Genomic DNA, 25,288 nt, shown 5'->3' on the forward strand with positions numbered 1-25,288 from the left:
AAAATATTGAGAAATCAAGATCAATTTTTGATAAAAATATTATGAGGTGTATTTCCTTTATTAAAGTTCCCATGAGGGCGACTCAAAACAGCAGGGAGGAAGAGCATGAGAAGAAGATTACCATTAAATAGGGATGAGAGGTACGTGGGAATGGGAGAGAGAAGGGGAATTGCACGGAAAATGGTAGGAGACCCTCATTGTTATGCAAAATTACATATAAGATGGTGTGAGGGGGAAGAAAAAAGAGAGAGAGAAAAACATGTCACAGTAGATTGGGTAGAAAGAGGGGAGGGGAGGGGAGGGGAGATAGGAAGGGCAGCACAATACAACAGACACTAGTATGGCCCTATGTATAAACGTGGCTGTATAACCAATGTGATCCTGCAATCTGTACACGTGGAAAAATAAGATTAAGATTACGTACCCCATTTGAATCAAATGTATGATATGTCAAGATCATTGTAATGTTTTGAGCAACTAATAAACAAATTAAAAAAAAATAAAGTTCCCATGAACTGCATCAAAAAGCTTCATGCATGTACATGTTAGCTGTTCATTGCTGTGACAAAATACCTGAGAAACTTAACTGAAATGAGGAAAGATTTATTTTGGCTTATAATTTCAGAGGATTCAGCCCATGGTCACTTGGTTCCATTGCTTTGGGCCTGGGAGGGGGTGTGGGAGAGCAGAGCTGTTCACCTCACAGTGGCCAGGAGGCAGAAGGAGATGGGAAGGGGCCGGGGACAAGATACACCCTTTAAGAACATGTCCTTGGCAACATATTTCCTCCAGCTAGGACCCAACTCCCAATACCTCCCAAGGCTCAGCTGGGGATTAGCCTTGGGGGATATTTAAGATTCAAATCGTAACAGCATATAATTTTATTTTTTCTGGTACAGGAATTAAACCTGCAGTCTTATTCATGCTAGGTTATGTGTTCTAAGGAAGACTAGTATCTCAAAATGATATAAAAAAATTTAAAAATTATCAAGAATAGAAAGAAGCTGAATACAGAGTTAAATCTTTCCTGCCCAAAGTTGTGTCCAATCCAATATGTAAAAAGTCGTCAACATCACATCTGCATAATTTGATTATTTGGAGATATTTTTAGGTGTCTTGCTCCAAAATAGCATAGGTTTTTGTGTTTGTGTTTTGCAAGGTTTCTTTTTCTTGTTCTCAGCACAATCTGATTCCGCCCCTCACTTGACCTGCAGGGGATGGAAAGGGAGCAGTTCTCCAGCCCCTGCTGCCCGTCAGAGCTCACACTGGTAGGAGCATAACCTCGAGGTACCACGAGTGCTTCTCCATGAAGGAAAATGCTTTCCTTTTGTTTTCTCTGCAGATCACATGGCAAAGGAGCCAGTGGAAGACACGGACCCCAGCACTTTATCTTTTCACGTGGTAGGTCACACATTTTACCTTCATAGCCACACCCCTTGTTTTGCATTTCTCTCCCATTTTCATTAGAGTATTTGTATGAAGTCAGAAACCCAACAGCAAGATTCTCCCAAGAGAAATTTCTTTATTTATATGGCATAATGAACTTTGGATTTCTCCAGGCTAAAATGGTGTTGTTTTGTGCATACCAGAAGTGACCTTCTTAGATTTTGTGAGGTTTTTGTCTACTTTAATATTAGTTGTGTGTGTGTGTGTTGCTAGAGAGTAAACCCAGGGCCTTGCAAATGCCAGGCAAGTGTTCTGCCACCGGTATACCCTCAGCCCATATTGGTCTTACTTTCTACTAACCCATCTTCAAAACTCAAAATATTTAATGTAAGATTGAAGAAAAAAAAGTAGGACTCTTTTGCAGCAGCTGAGCAGAGATTGGCAAGTGCTATTTGATTTGCCTCTGGTGTTACCTCTAATTCCAGAGCTGGCTCCTGGCCTGCCTTCCTTGCACTCTCTAGTGCTTTGGGTTGCCAGAGATTCTCCATGTGTTTTTTCTCACCCTCCAAATATCCTATGAGATGCTGGGGCAGGTATTTGTCCCCATTCCACAGGTGAGAAGTAGCAGTTAGCTGATGTGTACAGCAGGGGCCCTGCTGTCCTATGCCTCTTGTTTGGAACCCAGTCATGGCCCTGGACACCAGCACAGTTGTCTCTGTAGGTACAGTGTACGACATGTTCTTTCTCTTCCACGCTTCTGAAGACAGGGCCACTGAGACCTGGAAAGTGCCAATGACCTAAGATACACTTAGTGTCATAGATTAAGTGGCTTCCCTTCTTGGGTGTGCCAGGGACCTGCAGTTTGGAAAGCATGGGTGGCGTGGGGATCAAGCTTTGACACACAGTGGAAAGTAATAAGGAAAACTTCTGTCAGCCTCATACAAGTGCAATGCAGAACAGCCTGGGTTGTGACTGGGATCCTCTCAGATGTGGCCTGTCACCCTGTAAAGTATCCCTTGGTCCACAGGAAGTGTCAAGGCCTCCTATTCACATCCTGGTGACAGGTCGCCCTTCCTCGGAGCCCTTCTCCCCACCACTAATGTGGGCCCTCTGGTCACCTCTCCACCCTGGGGGTGAGTGAGCTCTACCAAAGCATCTCTGTTACTAGTCTCCAAGGGCTGTGGGAACAACCCTCCTTGTACTGGACAGCTTGGAACGACAGCATGTGTTCTGTCACAGGCCTGGAGGTTGAAGTCCAAGGTCAGGTGTGGGCAGTGCCAGAGGTCGCAGGCCACCTGGGCCTCCTGGGCTTGTGGACGTCTCCCCTGCATCTCACACTGTGAGCACGTGGCCTCTTCTCCTGTGTCCGCCGCAGTCTCTTCTCTCTTTCTTCTTTTTCTCAGTGCTGGGGATGGAACCCAAGGCCTTGCACATACTAGGCAAGCTCTCTACACTGACCACACCCCAGCCTTATGAGGACATCTGTCCTACTGGGTTAAGGGTCCCCCCTGCTTTACTATGAACTCATCTTAATGAATTACATCATAATAACTGTTTCCAAATAAGACTACACTCTGAGATATGAGGGGCTGGAACTTCAACATGTCCTTTTATGGAAGACACAATCCAACCTGTGACATCCCTGCTGCGTGCGGGATGCCATGCATCCTCCCTGGCCTGGCAGGTGAGTCCTCGGTGGCTTCATCTGAGCATCCCCAGCTCACCTGCTGAGCCAGGTGTGTGCAGCTGTCTCCTGGGGCTTGGCCACAGCACATCCTCACACCTTCCCGGGACACCCATCATGCCATTCCCTCTGGCAAGGAAATCCCTTGCCTCCTCCCGACTGACTCCTGTGCGTCCTGACTTCTTGGGATCTTTCAGTGCTCCCTCCTTTGTCACCTCACCCTTACGTTTTCTCTAGTCACTTGGTTGTCTGACTTCACAAACACTGTGTTGTTCACCTTTCACATGCAGAGCCGGGCACAGGTGGCACCTGACATTCGATGAAGTAGCTTCCTGAGAACCTGTATCTAAATCCCTGGGCTTTGCGGTCATGGCCCTCTTGGAAGCTGTCTCCCTTGTTTATGTTCGGCCCCACCTTCCTCTGTCCATCTGCAGTAGACAGCTCTGCTTAGGCTGATGGTCCCCTTGCTCCTGCTGCATCTGCTGTTCACAGTGACCTTGCTCCTTCCTTTGGGTTCACCCAAGTGCTGGGCCTGGGCTTGCCTCCCTCAAGCATAGCTTCCTCTAGAGACCCGCACTCCTGCACCTGTGTGTTCATCATGGTCTTTCTGAGTCCACGTCTGGGGGTGCAGCGATCATAGTCCCTTCTGTGGAAAAACTCACTGTCTCTCTGAGGAAAAGAGGAGTGCTTTCCAACCAGACTGCTGAGTGCAGAGCACAGGGTGTTCCATGCTCTGGAAGCAGGAGGAGAGGAGCCGATTTCCTGGGGGGCAGAGTGGTCTTCCCAGTTACCTGAGGTGGATTCTGACCTACTTAGTTGTGTTGGGAGACAGTTGGATGCTTCTGCAGGTCCCGAAACTTAACTGCCCAGTTCAGAGGACCTCCATGGACAGGCACTGAAACAGGCCACTTGTACTAATGTTCCCCTTGTCAAAAGGGCCTGGTGGGACCTGCTGGATATGTGGAAACAGTGACTATTCAGGGTGGAGGACAGGGGACAATGGAGTGTAAGCCAAGCAGGGCTTGGGGCAGGACAGGGACTCCTCTCACGGAAGTCTTCAGAGAATGGCTGCGTTGTTTAATCTGAAACAAGTTTCTGGAACATTAGATGCCAACAGATAGGTACGAGGGAATTAAACAGTGTGATCGTAAGAGCATTTGCGATTTGAACTTCCTGTAGTGGGGCTGCCCTGCACTAGTCTGCTGAGGCTGGGCAGCTGTGCTGGTCAGGGGCTGAGCTTTAGTGCCATCTCGTGTAGGTGATGGCAGGTCACCTTGGGATCTGTCCTAGGATTCAAACCCAGAGTGGAACACTGCCCAGAACACATGCTTGTTGGCCCTAAAGACTGCCACAGAAATGGGGAGAAGAAATGGGTCTGCCCCCATCATGTCCGGAAATAAATGCTTTAAACTGCAGGAAGGAGGTAGGGAGATTAGCACTATAGAAAAGAGGAAGTGTGGTTTAGTGGTCAAAGCCGAGGAAATTAGAGAGAGCCTTTTTCTATTTCACGTTTCAACACTAGCTTCTTGTCAACCTTGATTTTCTTTCTACAAATTGAGAAGAAAAACAATCAATGGGTCTGGACTAATAGATCTAAGACTAACCATTTCCAAAGTTTTAAATTGAAACCATGTTTTAAATTGAAAAACAAAGCTTTCTTTTCACTTTGATCTTATAACCGACATTTAAAAATAACTCTCCTCTTTTGTTGGTTTCTACAGTCAGACAAATATCCCATTCAAGACACGGGACTCCCTAAAGGTACGTATGATTAATGTAACTCCTTGAATTTGTGATGCTTTAGTATCTCGAACAAAGCACTAGTCTGAGTCATTTTTCACTATTTAAAGTTGTCAAACAGAAACAATGACAATTAGCTCACCTGTTACATGACTAAAAAAGTTCACAAAGGAGTGGACATCCTTACCCTAGGTATAAGTATGATTGCACAAATGGTGTGACCCTAGTTCATAACCAGAGAAGTGAAAAATTGTGCTCCGTTTGTGTACAAGGAATCGAAGAGCATTCTGCTGTCATGTATGACTGATCAGAACAAGTTAATTAATTAACTAATTAATTAAAAATATATATGTCAGCCTGAAAAAGTTCACAAATGAATTTTCATTAAAATGTGTAAATTAATTTATTCCAGATTTTATAAAATAAATTCCAATGGGATTTTTACTAAGCATAAAATGAAGATAGCCAGATCTCTATCCTGAGTGACAGAAATCTAATACAAGTTGGTTTTAAAAGTAGGGGAGGGGCCTACTGGCTCAGGGGCCCCTGCGTCCTGCTGGGTCCAAATGCTTAAGGAGACTCCTGGACTCAGTCTCTCTGCCTCAGGGCTCTGCCTGGTGTGATGGTTTGGTTCCCAGGCAGGAGATCCCCACCTGGAGGGAAGTGTCCCCTGCACTGCCAGCTTCAGGCTGTGTTCTTCCAGAGGGCAGAGGGGGAGGGAGGAGCCTCCCCAGAACCCATAGCACCACCATAGGGATGACTGTGAGGGGTCAGGTGGGGTCTTGTGTCCATCCCGAGTCACTTACTACCATCAGGAGGATGGGGGAGGTTGGTCAAGTCTGGTTCTTACGGTCAGATGGGAATGGGCATGAGGTAGATTCCACCCAAACCACAGGAAAGAGTGTTCTGTGGCCAGCAAGGGAGAGGGGAGGCTGACCAGGCACAAAATCTTTTATAACCCGTAGTCTCAGGTTTAGGTACCGTTAGGCCATTGCGGGGCGAGACCCTAGTTTTTCATTCTTTTTAATTTGGAGATGAGAAACTATGCACTCAGTATTTTCACACTGAATGAAGAAAAAGAGAAGATATACAGTATGGCTTTCCAAGTCACATGTTATAGAGCCTAAGTTGCTGGTTGTCACATGGGAGCACTTACCTTGTACTCTGCTGACCACCCAGAGATGATGTGGGGTAAGGACCATTAGTTGTGTCCAGCTTCAGGAACAACAGGGGCACCGGGCTTCTGATCCCCATGGAGGTGGGCCTGCCCAGCCCCTGCTCTCATGGGTTTCCCTGGCAGTTCTTGTGGTTATGGGGACCACAGGGAGCTTCCCACCTGGGCCAGTCTGTGGTAAGTCCAGGTTTGGCCAAGGTTCTCCTCCCTCTACCCCCAGGTTTTTCTTGCTGGCCCTTGAAGTGACACCATTAGAGTGTCATTATTCTCTTGTACATGCCTCTGGAGTGGCAGTGGTGTACCGAAAAAACTGTTGGGACCCAGGCTGTGCTGGGGAGGCACATTCTCTTCCCCTTTGCCCTCTCCATGAATGACCTCAGAATCTCTGGGTCCCAGATGTGGGATTCTATCTCAGCAGAAGTGGAAAGTGCTTGGTTTGCAGACTTTAGTTGCAGTCAGTCTGGAGTCATCAGGGGAGCTTGTCTGAAATGCAAATCCTGGGCCCTGCTGTCCTGGGATCATGGCTTTTTGGGTTTGGGATTGGACCCAGGACTGCCCTTGAGCTCACAGCTGTGGGATGGGGACAGAGCCTTTTGAGAGCCTGCCAGAGAAGAGAGGACTTGTTGGGGCTGCACAGAGTGCCCAATGACTCCAGGTCTCAGGGTCTCCAATTCCTCACCTGTGGAGCCGAAAGAACAAGGTGAGCACCTGTCTCCGAGGGTGCTGATGAGAATTCAGTGATGGGAGTGCAGAAGGGTGCCTGGCACATGTGACCAGGGGTGGTGGAAAAGATGGCCAAAGAATGGTGGGAATTGAGGTCAGAGGACTCTCAAAGGCTCCCTCCAAGCAGAGTGGCCAGGGTGGGACTGTCTTGGTGCAGTGTCACGCTGCATCCGACTCAAGATCTTCCTTTATCAGCTTTGAATGCGATTTCCTGTTTTGAAAGGAAAAGGCTGTTGTTTAGCAACCCGATCCCATGCTTGTAGTACTGCTGGGTTTCTACTAGAATTTGAATTTCACAGAACCTCAATTGAAAGCCATTGTGAGTGCCCGAAATGTGACTTTGAAACCATATCGTAGACCTTTCCTTTGTCCTCATTCACAATGAAAAATATTAAATGAATAATTGCTCATTTCCAGATAAATATATCATTGTGTAGGTAAATGAACCATTGTTAGAAGTTGAAATCATACTCCAACATTGGTATTTAGTAATATAACATAAATTTGTTCATATTTTTCTTTAATTTCATAAATGGGGACAATATCATCATTAGACATTTCTGGTATTTAAAGTTGTTTTTGGAGAAATAAAATCCATACGGATTAGTAAAGAGACTAATTTATAGACCTGCAAGATAAATGTAATCAAATTAAGTACCCACTAGGATTCCAACATTCGAGTGATTTGAGGAGACGCTTGATTTAATAGAGGAGTTATGTATGATTAGCTTTAATAATTTCCATATGGTTTAAAAGTCCTCAAAGTTCATTTTCCTAAGCTGGTTGAGCATGTTTCACAGTCTTTATTATCCTACTGTCATATCCCTGCTCTATTCACAAATAGCATGAAGGGGTTCTGGAACACAGGCCAAAGTAGAGCCATTTGCCCATAAGTCAACCAGGGAACCTAGTATAATTTGAACCATCTGCATCTGAGTTATTACTAAGCCCATCTCATCTCTAGGGTCAAATGCGGACCTTCCTTTTCATCCCAGGTCTTGAGGGGGTTCCGGTGTTTATTCTGCAGAGCCTCTTTTCTGGTGACTTGGCTGGTTATGTGCAGGCACCATCTGCATCTGAGTTATTTCTAAGCCCATCTCATCTCTAGGGTCAAATGCGGACCTTCCTTTTCATCCCAGGTCTTGGGGGGGTTCCGGTGTTTATTCTGCAGAGCCTCTTTTCTGGTGACTTGGCTGGGTATGTGCAGGCACAGGACTCAGGACCCAAGTGAGACTGCCTTACTTTACTCCCACAGATCCTGCTTGTTCATAGGAACTGCTGGCTTGAGTGCTCTGGAGCAAGTGTGACCCACCTTCCAAAGAACTTTGATACCTCAGCCACTATTGACAGGGGAGAGAACTTGCATATAGATAGGTGTTCCCAGAAATCAGTCAAGATCTGGCCATTTCCTTTTCTGTGGTGGACCAGCTCTAACCTTCCCTGTATTTCTCAAAAAATCATATAGTGAGTTGAAAGGTGAGTGCTCAGAGACCACCTGCCAGATGCAGGCTGGCACTGACAGCGTTCCACACCCAGCTCTTGGTCATAGCAGTTTTCATCTGGGATGAGGGAGCACTTAAGATGAGAAGAGGTGGAAAACCCCCAAGATAAAGGCAATGCAGCACCCCAGGCCAGAGTTCAAGTCCAACAGCATTGGTGTCTGTCCCAGGCAGCCTTCAGTGTGTTGGCAAAGTTAGTCATCAGAGAAGTCAGTCAAATCTGACCAAATGTCTTCAAGGGTCATCAGAGACGGGCCATCCTGTTCATTATGACATTTGGCCTGATGGCCTCTTCTTTGTCCCATGGTCAGGGAGGGATCCCATCCTAGGGTTCTGGTGATGGCCAAACACGTGACATTTGGCCCTGGACAGATGACACAGACAGTGGCTTGCAAGCCACACATACTCACAAATGGGGAGAAGGACTCTGCACCATGCATACCAGGTTGCTCTTGGGAACAGGGGACAGCCAGGGCTTTGTAAAATCCACAGAATGGGGTACTTCTGGTTCCCGTGAGAGGACATGGTGGGTTGGTTTAATAATTCCATGAGCTGGCCAGGTGGACAGAAGTGTGCCTCATCCCTGGATGAGGAGTGTGGGACCAACTTTAGGAAGAGTTGGGAAGAGAACATGCAGGCCGCCACTCAAGGCCTCACCGCTTTGTGAGACGTCAGGGCCCCCCGTGACGACATGGTAGCAGGTGATGTCAGGCCTTCCTTCTGGGTCTTACACCACAGTGGGTGCTTTCTTCAAGCATTGAGTCTTTTTTTTTTTCCCTTCCCTCCAGTTGAAGAGAGTGACACTGTTACTTTGAACAGCCCACCAAATCCTGATGAGCAAGACCAGGTAAGAAAAATTTCAACTGTTTCTTATCACCCCCAGCTACATGGTAATCCACCCAGAAGTATTGCAAGAATGACCAAATAGTCTTAAACATAAAGAATGAATAATTGGGTGGGGTGGGGGTGGTTGTGGTTCAGCGGTAGAGCCCTCGCCTAGCACTTGTGATGTGAGGCGCTGGGTTTGATTTCAGCACCACATTAAAAAAAAAAAAAAAATTAAATAAAGATATTGTGTCCAACTACACCTAAATTTTTTTTTTTTTTTTAAAGAATGAATAACAGGATTTCTACATAAGGAAGTGAGATGGAAAATGGTCTGTAAGTGTCCAGTTAGGCAGTATATCTAGGAACCTCTATTACTTCTAGTAACCATATAGCTTGCAAAGAACAGAAAATTGATGTTAGTGAGTTAGAAAGGGGAATAGCTTTCCTTCATGTAGTTGGCTGGCTGTTGTTAGGTGTGAAATTTTTTTAAGACATTACAAAACTAGATAGCATAATGCAACATTTTTATAATGGTTTGTAAAATTTTACTTTTTTTAGATTTCAGAAGTCAAAAACTTTTGTTTTTATTTTTATTTTTATTCTTTGTTAAAAATTACTTCATCTGGGCATTATAGTCATACACTACAGTGGGACTGGCTGTGCTGTTTTCACACATGGGCGTGGCAAATCCCACTCCTGGTACCTCCCTGTCCCTGCCCACCACCCTCCTGGAATCTGCTTGTTCTACCGTACTGATCTCTTTTCAGATGTCAGACTTTCACATGATGTCTGTTTCCCTAAAGCAAGTGTTCATTGTGTTCCGATCATGAGAAATTATTTATTATTTTAAAGTTTAGATTGTGCAAAAAATAATAATAACCAAAAAAGTAGCCATGGCAGCAGAACCCAGGGAGGATTGCCTGTGATCCTGCTGCTGCCCTTTGGCTACACATCCTTCCAGAGGCTTCCTTCTTGCCCCACCCAGCCCACCTCTGTTCGCTTGCTGGGGCACACCGGCAAAGTTGCGCAATCCCTGAAATCTGCTAAGCTCTGGTTGAAGCATTAAATGTCTCAGAAGCATGTCTTGCCCCAAGACAGGCTGGTTCATACCTGTTCCTTTCATAAACCAAGTTGATTTTTAACAAGTTTTGTTTGGTCTTGCTCTAAAAACATCAGTCTATAATAAATCTTCAGTAATGATATTCTTGGGCAAGCAGATCACCTCTGTGGTAAAGCGAAGTTAGTATTTGGTAGAATAAGTAATTTTAATTGCAAAGTACAGCCAATAGTGCTTTTAATGGGGGGAGCAGGGGCTCAGCCGCAGACTGTGAACGTGGGACTCTTCCTCCCAGTCTTCACAGTCAGCACCTTCCTCGAAATGACAACCTAGTGACTTGCTGAATTTGTACTTTTTGATAAACCCAAAGTAAAAATTTTCCCTTCCAAGTAGCCTTCAATATCTTTAACAGTTTTTCTCCTTACCTTTTTTTTTGTAACACGACATAGGTTTCCTTGAAACTGAAAAGAATGATGTGTTTTTAGTTTATTTTTAGGGGTTTTCCAAAATCATTTCAGATTAGGTGTAGATCAGTGTTTTCCCTAACATTAGTGTTACAGTTCTGGCTATATCACTAACGACTGTCCTCAAAGATGAAAATGTATGTATCAACTAAAAAAGGAGGAAAGATCTATTTGAGACTTCTGAAGTTCTATTTTAAAATCAAATGTCTTCTCTTCCTGTAAAAGTGGAAATACAAAGCTAGCTACTTCAGTTGGCTATTTCTTTTATAATCTATAAGATTTGTTCTAACTGCTAGAGACAGAAAGATTCTTTGAAACCAACTTGGCACTTAGAACAAAGAAAAGTCACTAGGGAAGAAACATTTAAAGAGGAGAGAGAGAAAAGAAAAACAAAAAAGGTAATCTACCCTCCATTTTCTATAGTTGAGACATTAAAACAAACTGGAAATGATTCTTGATTTGAACACTAATATCCTCTCCTAGTAAGGCTTAATTTCAACCGCCTTTCTCTGACTCCTGATGCACCTGATGTCTAAGACAAAGCTGTGGGAATGACCCTCCTCTTTCAGTCATTCACTGGTGCCCTGAGTACTGGAGCTGCCCTGCCCTGCAATTATTGATTATTGACTATGGAATCCGAGACCATCTGGACTCAGGTTTTCTGTTTTTGATGTGTGTGGTGCTGGGGAGGGGACTTCAGGCCTTCTGTATGCCAGGCAGGCTCTCTACCACCTAGCCATGTCCCAAGCTGTGAACTGAGTGCTCTTGGACATAATGCAGCAGGAGGGGGTGAAGAGAGGCAGGAGCCCTGGCAGAACTTACAGATTTGCTGGGGAGGACTGCAAAGAAGATGAGATCCCAGGAGGTGGGCTCGCTGTTCAAAGGATCCAGAGGACATTTCCTGTGACCTTCATCACCAGATAGTGACATTCTTAACTCTTCTACACACACAAGCACATGGCTAATGAGGAAGTGCAGAATTGGATCCAGTTTGTAGTCAAGAACCTGTGCCAAGCGGGGTCTGAAGTAACACTGAAAATGAGGAAAATAGTCAATATTTAAATTGGAGCTGAGAGGCCATGGAAGGACCTACACTTTCCCCCATGTTGTTTTCTTGGCTTTACAAAATGAAGGGTTTTATTTTTAAGTTTTAGAAACCACATTAATGATTGGCCCCTATAGTTATCCTAAAGTGAGATGTTATAATAAGAAAAAGTGAGTGTAGCATACACAAAAGCTCTTCCGACTGTCTTCTCAAACTTTCTGTAAATCTAAAACTATTCTAAAATAAAAAGTTTATTTTAAAATGAAAATGATAAATAAAATTCAGATTCTAGGAAAGTGGAGGAACTCACCCACGATTCTACCATTCAGTACAAACTATTTGTCACTTTGATAAATTCCCGCCTACATTTTTATGTGCAGTTATAAAGAAAACTGCAAATAATTGCATGTTGTTCTCTTCCTGGGTTTTGTTGTTTAATACCTTGTGGGCACTTCACTCAGCATACCATCCACCCTGTGGCTCCATGTGGCTCACTGTCCTGGTCAGTGGCAGCAAGATAGGATCACGTGTGACTTGGAAATGGTGCTGGGGGCGATGAGCCAGGGCCAGAGTCCTCTGGTGGTGGGATGGTGTGAGTGAGGCTGTGAGGGGGCTCTGTGACAGTGGGTGTGGCCAGGAGCTGCAGCTGTCCTTGAAGACCTTAGGAGTGGACTGGAAGGATAGTGAAGGGCAGGACCCTGGAGCCTTGAGTGTCAGAGAGGGGTGAGTGGAAGGTGTTGGCCCCTTGGCCATATCTGGGACCCCAGGAGACAGGCAAGGTGAGACAGGCTGGAAGAACGTTGCTATTAACAGTGTAAACAGAGAATTCAGGGAGGTCAGGTCTGTGTGTGCTGGGGAGGAGGAGATGGCTCCATGGGAGCTTCAGAGGGTCCTGGGAATGTTCTCCTAGCAGAGGCATGTTCAGGGCTGGGTAGGGAGAAACTCTGAGGCTGGAGACCCCAACCACCATTGTGGTCATTCAAGGAGGCCCTGGATTCGAGCTTGGCAGGGGGAACCAGAAGGCAAATGTGCAATTCGAAACCCTTCTGTCAGGGAGCAAGGGCTGCTGTGACAGGTCCCTGCCCCTCGCGTGGGCCAGCTGAGGAGACTCAGTTCTGGAGGCCACTGTCAGAAATCAGGGAGGTGGTGTGGGGAGGATCTGCTCCTGGTGTACCAATGGCCCTTTCCCTAGGACACCAGTCATTTCAGGTTAGGGCCCCCTGCCCCATGACCTCATTGTGAGTCTTTTTTTCCACTGTATCTGTAAACAAAGCACCTTCTGAGGTACAAAGGCTCAGGGCACCTCTGCAGGGACTTCAGTCAATCCACAAGATGGGAAAGTAAAACAAAATGAGGACCACACAGCAGCAACACATCCCCAAGGAAGATGAACAGGCCCAGCAGCCAGCAGGACTGAGGGAGACAGGTACTGCAGGTCGCCTGTGTCCCAGCCTGTGGCCAGGCCCGTGGTGGGGCTGTCAGTGGGAAGGTGGCTTGTCTGGCCAGTGGAAAAGCAAAGGCATAATCAGAAGCAACAGAAGTTGAAGCTTCTGTGTCTCCCCACACCCTGGGGACCCATCATCTAGCCAGTGGATTGTTCTTTGTTTTTGTTGGTTTGTTTTTTTTCTTTTTAGAATTCAGTGCACTTAATTTTTTTAGAGCGGTTTTAGATTCACAGCAAAATGGAGTGGAAAGGACAGAGATTTCTCATTTGCCACCTGCCCCTACATACACAGCCTTCCCCTCTGTCCACATCCCCTTAATGCCCAGCCACGCTTGTTATGGTCAGTGAACCCGTGGAGACAGTCATTATCTCCACAAGTCTGTAGTGTCCATTAGAGTCACGTGGTATGTGCCCTCTGTGGCTTTGGCCTTTTATGTCATGATTGTAGGATAGTTTCACTTGCCTGAAAAATCACTCAGTTCTGCCTCCTTGTTCCTCCCCCAGCCCCTGGCAACCTAGGATCTTTTCTCTGGCTCCATAGTCTTGCCTTTTCCAGAATGTCCTGGAGGTGGCGTCACACACACATATGGCCTTTTCAAACTGGCTGCTTTCACTTAGAATGTGCCCCGAGGGTTCCTCCGGGCCTCTTCATGGCCTAGAGCACTGCTTTCCGGGGCTGAGTGACATCCATTGTCACTTAGCCACTCACCTGCTCAATGTCATCCTAATTGCTTCAAATTTGGATTATGAAGAAAGCTGCCATCCACATGCATGTGCAGTGTCTGTGTTAATTCCTCTGTGAACGCTGGCTCATGGGGTAAGAGGGAGCAGCTGGCTGTTCCTGCAGGGGATGAAAGAGCCCCTGCTGCTGCCCCTGTCCTCCAGCATCTGGAGTTCTGGGCCTTGGCCATTCCAGCAGCTGCCTGCTGGTGTCCGTTGTCATTTTGTTCACATTTCCTTGATGACACGGGACTGGAGCATCTTTTCACACGCGGAGTTTCCACCTGTGTGTCTTCTTCCATGAGTGTCTGCTCAGGCCTTTCTCAATTTTGGTTGGTTTGTGTTCTTGTTGAGTTTTGAGGTTTCTTTGAATATTTATCAAATATATCTTTTACAGATATTTTTTCCCGGTCTGTGTCTTGCCTTCCTTTTGACAGTGTCCTTTGCCAAGCCAAAAATTTTAATTTTATTGAAGTTGGTTTATCAGCTCTTTGCTTTGTGGGTGGTGCCTTTGCTGTTGAACCTCAGAAGTCACTGCTGAGGTCATCTAGATTTTCTCCTGTGTTTTATACCTTTAGGTCTGTCATCCAGATGGAGCTGGTTTTGTGAAGGGCGAGAGGTCTTGCGCTCTCTCGCTCTCTCTTTTTTTTTTTAATACTAGCCTTGCCATGCTCCTTTGTTAAAGACCACTTGACATACTTGTGTGAACTGACTTCTGGACTCTCCCTTCTGTTCCACTGACGTATCTGTGTGTTCTTCCCCGCACCACTCTATCGGGGCCACTGCAACTTTGTAGGTCTGAAAGTTGATGGCACTGCAGTCCTTCAGGTGGCTCTCTGGGTCTTTCAACTGTCCACATGAACTTTAGAATTATTTTCTCCATACCCAAAACATAACTTGCTGGGATTTTAGTTGGGATTGTGTTGATTCAGAGCATCGGTTGGGAGACCTGGCATCTGGACAGCACTGCCCTACTATTACTGCCCCACTGTTTACACACCTCCTTGTCATGGAGGCCATGCCCATCCTGCCCTGCTTGCACAGTGGGTACTCACTGTAGTGTGTGAATGACAGTATTCTCAGGTTGTGCTAGGTCCTGCTCACAGCACTGGGATCAAGGTGGTAAAAAGGATGGCAGATTCCCTGCCATCTGGACCTGACATTCTAGTGCATGAAGAGGCAACTCTTTGTCCACTGGCCCTGTGACCTATACAGCCCCCCCCCCAAGCCTCTCAGTTCCTTCGTTTCCTCATCTGTAAAGCAGTGGGGCCACACCAGTAGTACCTACTCAAAGCATTGTGGTGACAAAGAGAACTAATACTTTTTAAGCTCTTGAAATATCAAGTTCATCATCAATGCCTGATGCAACGAATAGATGAGATTAACCAGGAGCAGATTTGTACTGCACGGAGCATTTCCAATGGTAACAGGTGCTGCGGAGAAAAATAGAGCATAGAGGGGCCTGGGGAGTGCTGTTTTTAATTGGGAATCTGAAACAAACAGCTGGGCTCAAGGGACTCTTAGAAAATCTTAGAGAAAGCAGAGGAAGCGGTAGGTGTGGCGAAATCACAGGCTGTGCCAACTCGGGTTCAGGAAGCTTGGCCTCTCCTGCTGCACCATGGTGGTATGAGCAGAAGGTTTGCAGAGGATGCACAGAGACAGCTTCCTCCCTCCAGAAACCCAGGGTGGAGCTGAGCTGGCGAGGCCTGTGCATGGGAGACAGGCACAGCTCAAGGACTGGCTGCAGGGCTCCTTCAGACACAGGCACCCCAGGACTGGCACACTGTAGGTATTCTGGGACTCTCTCCTACAGGGGGTCCATAACATTTCTGAGCAGTGGAGAAGAGGCAATAGCCGGAGCACACAGCTGGCCAGCTGGCAGCCATTGAGAACAGAGGCCGGTGAGGTAGAGGGAAGGAAGTGGGCCAGGTGCAGAGGCTTTGAGCTTCCAGACAGCAAGAGCAGGCAACCCAGCCTTCCTTCTCCCTGTCCCTGCCCCCAGCTGTCCTTCTCATGGAGGGAGTAATTTTTAAAAGCCTCCTAGGTGATTTCACCCCAAAATAAAATAATTGAACAGGAGGATAAATCTCTGTCTGTGGGTTAAATTTCCCTGTTCCACGGTCCACTTGTCCATGGAAACATCCCACCAACAGGCAGCCGCAGTCAGCTTCTCTCTCTCTTGCACACACAGTGGCCAAAGGGGTAGGCCTGTGGGTACCCACAGGCGATGGTCACCCAGTGGGAGGGAGACCTGGTCTCCTCTGCTGGCAAGCACCCCTCAAGAGGCCCTTGGGTGGGGCTGAGAGCAGCTCTATGTAGAATGTAGACACCCCACTATCCTCTGCTTGGGTCCACAGAACTCTTCAGACACCAGGAAAACATCTTCTGGCATATTCTGCTGCAGCCTATGCCACTGGATTACGACAGATTTCCCCGATAAGGGACTTGGAGATGGCTTCAGGTTTTTATTTTTCTGTTAAAAATACTGCTTAGGTGAACACTGAAGTTTTGGTCCCTGCCGTTCAGCCCCTGGTAAGCTGTCTGCTTCCTTAGGCCACACTGATGTCGGTATTTACAGAAGAGACCCAGGCCCAGACTGCCGGTTCCTTCTTCCATGAAGCAAGCCAAAGGGCCGTACGTCCATTTCTCATTAAAAAGAAAAAAAAAAAGTCACAAAATAGGAAAAACCACAAGGCTGTTGTATTTGTTGAAAGCCCAGCAGTAAGCAATTAATTTCTTTGAAATTAAATAAGTCTTTTAAATAAAATTTAAAAATCTTACAATTATATTCTAAAAAATAAATAAATAAGTATTTTAAAAATAAAGTTTTGCATTATGATACCCAAAATAAGTGGAGGGCTAGGGACTATGGAAGCCCAAGCTTGCTTGTCTGTTGTTGGTATTACAATATGGTGGCCAACATAGAAGTTTTCAGTCCATCATTTGCCAGAAAACTGTCTTAATTGATAAATGATGCTTAAATAGCTGCTCAAGAAATGGGAACTAATTTCATATCTTTTTTTTTTTTTTCACCAAAGTTTTGTATTTCCAAGGACACATATTTTGTATCTTAGGTAGGATTCCCCTGTGGCTTTGACCTCTCCCACCGCCATACCTTCCTTTGGGATTCCAGGATTCCCCCCTTCTTCCTAGCTCCCTGCACACCGTGACATAAAGAGGCAGAGCCTTCTCTATTGAACCTTACCCTAAGCTGAGTGCCGGCCAGTGGTATATTGGAGGGTGGCTTAGCGTTGCTAACTGTACAGTTTAGAAAATGGGTCTGGGCCCACTTACCTGGTTTGACAAGTTGACATCTTTAGAGTTTGCCTTGGTTTGAATGGGTTCTTGGATTTGTGTTTTGGAAAATTTGTCCTCAGTGTGGCAGTATTAAGAGGTAGGGAGACGGGTGCGATGGCATAGTTGTAATCCCAGAGGCTTGAGAGGCTGAGGCAAGAGAATTGCAAATTCAAAGCCAGGCTTGGCAATTTAGAGAGGCCCTAAGCAACTTAGCAAGACCTGTCTCAAAATAAAAAAAATAAAAATAGGTTGGATATGTGGCTCAGTGGTTGAGCACCCCTGGGCTCAATCTCTGGTACCCAAAACAAATTTTTTAATAAATAAATAAATGTTTTAAAAAGAGATAGGGGGGTCTATAAAAAGTGATCAGTTCATGGAGGTAGCGCCCACGTGAATAGATTAATATCATTCTCAGAGTGACTTGATGATCGCAAGAGCAAGTTCTTATGAAGCAAGGCTGCCCTGCGTTTCTCTCTCCTCCCGCCTACTCAGTCCCTTTCTGCCATGGTGTGGTGCACACAGCATGAGGCCCTCAACCAGCTGTGGCCCCTCCACCTTGAACTTCCCAGCCTCCAGAACTGTAAGCCAAACTTCTTTTCTTTATGAATTTCCCAGTCCTTTATGAAATTCAATTATAGCAACAGAAAACAGACTGAGGCAGTTAACGAGGACCCAAGAAGTCATTCTCTTGACTCCCTTACTTACAGAGGAGGGAACCTGAGGCAGTTGATGATGGGCAGAGTTGGAGTCTGTGACTTTGTCCAGCACCACCCCCAACTCCCAGAGTTGTTAACAGTCAGTGTTACCAAGGTCACCTTGCCTAAATCTAAGGAGATAGTAGGCTTTTCCACTTTTTCACCAGCTATTAACTCTGGTGATTAATATCAGACTGCAGAATGGCATGCGTGAATGGTTCTAGAGCAGAATCAGTAAATGGAGGGGTCATCCTGCCTTTCTTTACAGTAGGCAGAATTCCGTCCAACAGCCTCATTGCCTCCGCAGAGCAGTGGCCCATCAGATTCTGCAAACTGGAAGCAGTTATGTGCGTGATAATAACAGGGCACAGGCCCAGCCAGCCCTGTGTAGCTAGTGTCTGGTGTGAGTCACCTGGCAGGCCTCTACATGCTCCTTTTGGTATTCAGCAATCCTGGCAAGCTCTAACAGAATCTTTTTAATTGATTGGTGAGTCCTTTAGCTTTTTTCTCTAAGGGAAAAATCAGATGGCTCTGGTTTGTTTGGTAATACTTACTTTACCTCTGATATGGAATGTATATAATGAAGAGCCGGTGCTAGCAGGTAACTATAAACTTGCCCTGGGACATGCACTTGGTATCTTTAACTCTGATGAGAGGGACTCACTTAACCATTCAGCTAGTCTGACAGTCCTAACAGATAGCCCTTTCTTAAGCCAGGCCATGAAAGGGCCCTTGACACCGTGCTGTCTGGGTACCAGGGAGGAGAGCAGGACTCTCAAGGGGTTGGTTTCACAGGATGGAGATTACTGCTCTATGCTTTGAACTTGGCCTTGAACCCTGTTCCCTCTGTTTTTTGTGGATCAGCCTTCCACATTAGCCTACAGAGCTGACCATCCTGCCTCTAAGAAGGGGATCTAGGGTGCTACATTAGGATAGACACGCTAACCACTAGATACGAGTAACACCAGTGAAGATGGCTCGGATCTTTAAAAGCCATGGAACTTCCACCTTTTGGGAATCTTGGATGGTTTTGCCCAAAGCAGGTGAGAACCTAACCATGCCTCTGCTTGTTGGTGCTGCACTTCCTCAGAGTGTGCTGTCTTATCTTTCTAGACTAAGTTTATTTGTCCCAGGCTGTGAGCTTGCTGTGACCCTTCTCCTCTTCACGCACACACCATCCACAGCCATGATCTCTTAGATCACGCTGTCACTGGGAACAAGCCCTCTAGCCCAGACTCCAAGCTCCCGTCTCTGACCCCAGCCTTGCCTCCTGTGTCTTCCGGTCCCCTCCCTCCGTCTGCAGGTATGTTTAGCCTTCACACGTCCCGTCCCGTGTTCAAGTGTCCGCCCTCCCGGCCTCACTCACAGCCTGTGGAGAGGCTCCTGCTGTTCCCAGCCTCTCATCCCTGTCCCCGCCCTCCTCTGACTTCAGTGGACCCAGCTGGATGCCCCGGTCAGCACTTGCTGGTTTCTTGCAAACTTGCCTTGCCGAGTCCTAGGCTTGGGTGGACCAGGACCCACCTGCTTCCTCTGTTGACTGGAGAAAATAATGGATGTAAGTTGCTATTCCCATCTGTCCTATGACGAGTCCCTACCATCATCCAGGGCCTAGAGGATATTTTTGTATAATGAAATTTCCCAGAATCAAAATTCTAGAAGAAAAATCACAGTATTCTTATTTGATCTGGCCTATTAATGCTAAAGGCTTTGACTTATTTCTGCTCGTGGATGTATCAAGATAAAATGTCAGAGGTAAGACATGGAGAAGCCCAGGGTGATGCTGCCTTCTCGGCACCTAGTTGCTTCCCAAGGACACACAGGGGCTTTCAGAGTTCCCAGTGAAGTCAGCGGCTCTCCATCTGACCAGCTCCACTGCCTCGACGCGGGGGTTCTCCTCATTCTCCTTAAGGGCTGTGTTGACTAACGCCTTTGGAGTTTATGGTGGGTTAGAGTGTCCCTCAGACTTCAGTTGGCAGATTTCAGGTGTGACCACCCTCACACTTGTCGGGATCTGAACTGGCACACTTTTTAGAAAATTATTTGGCAGCACCCACAGCTAATGGATCTAGCAGTCTCCCTGTGGGGACACCATTACAGAAATCAAAGGGAGGTCAAGACTGTTGCAACCCTCACAACAAGAGTGCATCTCTTCTGGGCCCACTGTCAGGAACTGGTTGAGTGGACACTGCAATGTTATTAAACATTAAGGAGAGAGACAGCTGGCTTTGAAAACTGTGTGTGATATATTGTTAAACAGATGAAGCCATTTGTAGACCAATATGATTTAGGACTTAAAAATGTTTCTGCAGATGGTGACTATGGCCATATGTCACTAAGGTGACTCAGGGATCAGAAAGGATGTGTGTAGACTGTCACCAGTAACCTGTCAGGGCTAGGTGGAATTGCAGGATGGGATGAGAGATTGACAGAAAAGAATTATTGCATCTCTTTTTGCTTTGTTTAAAAAATAAAAAAAAAAAAAAAGCTAGGTGCTGTAGTGCATCCTATAATTCCAGTAGCTAGGGAGGATGAGACTGGAGATTCGTGAGTTCAAAGCCAGCCTCAGCAATTCAGTGAGGCATTAAGCAATTCAGTAAGACCCTGTCTCTAAATAAAATACAAAAAAGGGCTGGGGATGTGGCTCAGTGGTCGAGTGTGCCTGAGTTCAATCCCCAGTACCAAAAAAAAAAAAAAAAAAAAAAAAGCATGATTTTGAGTAGTTTTTCAAATTAAAAATAAAGTCTTAGAATAAACCACCCATGGTATTAAGGCTCAGAGCGCTTTTCATACAGTGACGCATGGCACCAGGAGGCTCTCTTCAGCCAGAACGTGATAACACCACAGGAAAAGTGCAGAGCAGGGAGAGTATTGACACCGCCTTCCATCACCCCTGCGCCTGGCATCACTTGCCTCCTGTCGCCAGGGTTTGGGAAAGGAACAGACACCTGCGAAAGCTCTGCCTCTGCAGTACCGCACCCCGTGGTCTACCCCCATGTTCATGTACAGACCAGAATCTCCTGCACAAAATTTGTGACATTTCTGAACAGTGATTGAGTGTGCTTCACACACAAAGGGAAAGCCTGTTGATATTTCATCTTTGAACCATAGCAGAGGTGTGAACTTACACCCAAGCGTGCCCTGCTGGATGGCAGAGTCGCTGTGGTCCTTGACCCCCACTTCAACTCCTGCTGGAGGAAAGAGCTAAACATGCCCAGTGACCTGTCAGAGCTCTCAGATGTGTGTTCTTCCCATTTAGTTCTTCATCCTCGGTGGAACGCCCCAACCCCAAGGTCTCCCCTGACTCCCTGCCCACCTTTGTGCCGTCTTTATTCTGTGTGTGCCCTTCAACACTTGGTTCCTGTGATATCAGTATTCATGAATGTCTTTGTTCCATTCCTCGATTTCAATCTTGAGGCAGCAGGCCTCAGTCTCTACATACCAGGGCTGAGAATGTTTCTTACACTGAGTAGGTGCTCAGTAAATGTATCTCAAATTAACTACATTTCTGAAAGCCAGTTTCCTGAATATACTTTCAGATAAGTGAACACATGTCCATTTTTCTATAGGTATATTTCAACAAAAAGTAAAAATGGATATTGTTGTTGCAATTATAGCAATTGATTTGCAGAAAAATAACTGAGTATAAACTGGTTTTCTTAGGAGGTGGTTCACAGTGTAGTAGGAGTATTTCGAGGTGGAGTTTGGTAACTGTTCGGCAGAGTCACACAGGTAATGGGTCTGCCTTGGGAATTCTCACCACTAAAAGCTACTTGGCTTTCAATGGCCAGGTGACACAAGAAGGTTTTGCATAGTCTAAACCCTTGTTAGAAAAGCTTCGTTTTAGAATCTTTTCAGGTTCTTTTTTTTAATATATATATTTTTAGTTTTAGATGGACACATACTTTTATTTATTTTTATGTGGTGCTGAGGATCGAACCCAGTGCCTCCCACATGCAAGGCAAGCGCTCTGCCACTGAGCCACACCGCAGCCCCTTTTCAGGTTCTTGAACCGTAGTGGAGGTTGCCATTGCCAGTGGGCAGTGACAGATTGATTTTGGTGTCCATAGTGGCTCCAGCCAGGTTTGGCTCTGTCAGTTTAAGCAACCTAAGGTGTGCTTTCACATTCAGTTCTTTTCCCCTCAGATTGCAGAATGATAAAGACGGGCTCTTTAGTGCTCCTTCGGCAGCTCGTATACTGGAATTGGACCGATACAGAGACGATTGGTGTGGCCCCTGCACAGGATGACACACGGGTCATGAAGCATTCCTTATTCAAAGAGGTTAAGGAAAAAAATAGAGAACAAAAAAATGAACTCTTTATTAATTAGCCTAAGCATACATATTTAAAGACCAAACTGGACTATCCTGAAAGATACGTTTTGTAGAAAACTAGCTTTTGAGTACCCATGGGAACCAGCAAAGACCAAAATCTCAATGTGTTTTGTTTGAAAGATCTTTTTAGCATTTTAGTTTGGTCGTGCTAGGGGTCAAACCCAGGGCCTTCCTTGCCCCTCAACACATGCAAGGGAATCGCTCTGCCACTGAGCAATGCCCCCAGACCCTAATTGGCTTTTATAGTTGGTTCATGAACTGGGAAGCATTCAGTCTGCAAAACAGAGGCGCTCCAATGGGCATGGCAGAGAATTCGGTTTTTTAAAGGCAGCTTGAGCAGGAAGAAGGGAATAGCACAGTGCAAAAGGTGAATGGGTTGACATGAGGTTATCTCAGATCACTTTCCTTGTTGGGGTTGGAGCAGAACGGACTCCCTTATCTGCCAGCTCAGGTGGACTTTGGATCAGTTCTTGCAAATCTTGTGTCTTTTTTTTTTTTTTTTTTTTTTACTGGCCTGTTTGGACATCTCTCTTCTGGTTCTAGAGGAAGTCGGATCTTGGGAGCTTAGGTTTTACTTTGGTGATGTGGGTTCCTGGCATGAGTGGTTCCATTTTGGGTTGGTTGGTTAGGGCCTAGTGTAAGAGTGCAGTTCAAATCAATGGCCTCCTGTGAATCTTATTTAACAGAACTTCCCTATTAATGTCAGTACCCAATCATGACATTCCATCCCCAGGTGGGCTACATGTTGAGCTCTGAGTTGAGAGTCTTTCCCAGGCCATGCTCTGAGCCCCAGACTTTCTCTGCTTAGAGTCTGGTGTGAAATCTTAGTGTAAATCTTTACAGGCAGCTGTTCTACAGCACACAGAGTTCTCAGCTCCCTGATTAAAAACGGGACCTATCAGCTTATAAACCAAACAGAGGACAAAATTCCTGAAACCTTGCCAATTTTCTCTCTGTTGAAAGAATTCTTGGTAGTAGTTAACACATTTTGCCCAGTACTAAAATAATTCTGTAATATCCACAATGAGAAGGTTTTGTAAAAGGGGTTTTTCTTAGCCTATTTCAATATATAAAATATTGGTGTTCAACCCTGCAGTACATTAAAACTTATTATGATTTTTAAAAAATAACCCTTACCTGGGTCCCACAATACACCAATTAAATGAGAATCTCTTCCCAGCTAGAGTTGAGAAAAGTTAACATGTTTCAGGGTGGTAGACGATCTTTCCAAATGCATATGAGTATTAGTCTGTTTCTAATCGCTATAATAAATTCCTGACACTAGGTACTTTATAAAGAAAAGAGGTATATGTTGTCAACAGTTTTAGAGGCTGAAAGTCCAAGGTTGGATGGTTCCCTTGTTCCAAGAAACTAGAAGGGCCTCATAGTATCCTGGCAGAGTACATGAGAGAGGGAAGATCACATGGCAAGACAGGAAGCCAGAGAGCTGGGGGACTCTTTTATAACAACCCCCCTCAAGAGACTATAACCAGGGTCTCAGAGAACTAACTTAATCCCTCTGAGCAGGGTCCTAGTACCCTAACGACTTCCACTGGTCCCACCACTTCTCAACATTGCCATACTGGGGACCCAAGCTTCTAGCACATGAATCCTTGGGGACAAACCATATTCGATCCATGCCAATGCTTATTTGATTTAAATTAATTTATGCACATTTAAAATCACAGATTACTGTAATTTGCAAGTGTAGCTCTCCCCTCTTCTTTCCCATGTGCAAATGCCACTCACAGAGTCCCTCTGACATCCTGGACAGTGTTTGAGCATCTCACCAGGCCATGTGGCCCTGCAGAGGACCCCGCCTTCCCTTTAGATAACTTAGTTGCTTAGGACCTTGCTCAGTTACTGAGGCTGGCCTTGAACCCTCCTGCCTCAGCCTTCAGATCCATTCAGAGCCAGCCTGGGAGAGCTGAGGATTGGCCAGTGACCCTCACTGGCAGAAAGAACTAGCCAGCAGGTGTGTGGACAGGAATACAGTGGGACCGTAGGGGACTTGTGGAGATGAGGCCCTAGGGCAGGGTGGCAGGATAGGAAGGGCAGGGAGCACCGTGTTGAACTGCAGCCCGTACCCTGGCCTGGACAGTGCCGACAGCATCTGCTGGTGACCTCGGCCCTCCCTCCCTCCACAAATATGGGTGTTAACTGGCTCAGACCTGTGCTAGCCCCAAAGCACAGTTCGACGAGGTACTTGGGGGACACCCAGGCACAAACCCAGACTGGGGGTGGGAGAAGGCACCTAAGGAAGTGCCATCTAAGCCGAGGCCTGGGCAGGCTGAAGGGCTGTGTGGCTGTGGGCAGCTCTCCCGGCCTCCCTGATCCTTGGGGAAGGCTGCCTTCCCTCTGCCCTCTGCAGGTACTGCTCTCTTGGGCACTGGGCACCACTCCCCACCTCCAAGTCTTGTCTGCTCCTGACCTTCAGAACCTGGGGCCTTCCTGCACTGGTTTTGGCAACATCCAGCTGTCACCTCCTGCTTCTTGTCCTTTGTCTGACCTTTCTCCTCATTTCTGCCTCTGCCACCCAAACGTAGGCTCTTCAGTGCCCTTGGCTCGTGCCCACCCAGCCTGCTCTCCACTGCCAGTCTTTTCTCCCATGACCACCTCAACACCCTATTTCCACCTTCTGTCTGGGCTTCTCCAAGAAACCCCACCAGCATTTCAGACGAGAGGGAGACTAACTTCCTGTGTTGTCCACGACCTCTCCAAATCCTGTTCCTCTTTCCACCTCCTTGGCCCTGCCCCAGCAGGCCCCTTCTCAGACACCTCTGCGCCCCAGAGACAGCCTCCGATACTTCAGCTGGCAGAAACCTCTTCTCTGGTGGCGCCCGTGCCTCCCTTGAGGGCAGGGCCCAGGTCCTTACCTTGGAGTATGGTTCCAACAAGGGACTTGAACATCTCGACCGATGCTTGGTGACTGATGTGAGTGCTCGTGATTAACCCGGGGTGGAGAATGAGGCATCGCTGTGGATTTGGCAAGATGCAGCTATTACTTTTGACAACTAACCTCTGAAGTGGCACAACCTAATAATCAGAGCCGAGAACAGGGTCTAGATGTCGATCTAAATCCTGTCCTCATCACCCTTCACAACCCTCCTCGGCCATGTTCCTTGTGTATATCACAGGGATGGCTGTGGCCAAACACTGACTTCAGAAAAGTTCTCTCTGGATTACGAAAAATCAAGGCA

The 25,288-nt window shown here is 46.4% G+C and overlaps 1 protein-coding gene and 1 non-coding gene across 4 annotated transcripts in view; both read left to right on the forward strand.

Moving 5' to 3' along the window:
* The window catches only part of Edaradd (EDAR associated via death domain), a 57,837-nt gene that overhangs the window by 19,440 nt on the left and 13,109 nt on the right, over positions 1 to 25,288 (forward strand). For all 3 annotated transcript variants that reach the window (XM_076831734.1, XM_076831735.1, XM_076831736.1), the window contains exons 2-4: positions 1,343 to 1,401; positions 4,792 to 4,831; positions 8,995 to 9,053. In XM_076831734.1, coding sequence (XP_076687849.1) covers positions 1,343 to 1,401; positions 4,792 to 4,831; positions 8,995 to 9,053 — 158 coding nt within the window. The remainder of the gene's footprint in view (positions 1 to 1,342; positions 1,402 to 4,791; positions 4,832 to 8,994; positions 9,054 to 25,288) is intronic.
* On the forward strand, positions 21,929 to 22,032 carry LOC143379788 (U6 spliceosomal RNA). Its single transcript, XR_013088564.1, has one exon. It is a non-coding gene; the product is annotated as a U6 spliceosomal RNA (small nuclear RNA).

The sequence above is a fragment of the Callospermophilus lateralis genome, chromosome 13 (assembly GCF_048772815.1).
Source record: "Callospermophilus lateralis isolate mCalLat2 chromosome 13, mCalLat2.hap1, whole genome shotgun sequence".
Taxonomy (NCBI): Eukaryota; Metazoa; Chordata; class Mammalia; order Rodentia; family Sciuridae; genus Callospermophilus; species Callospermophilus lateralis.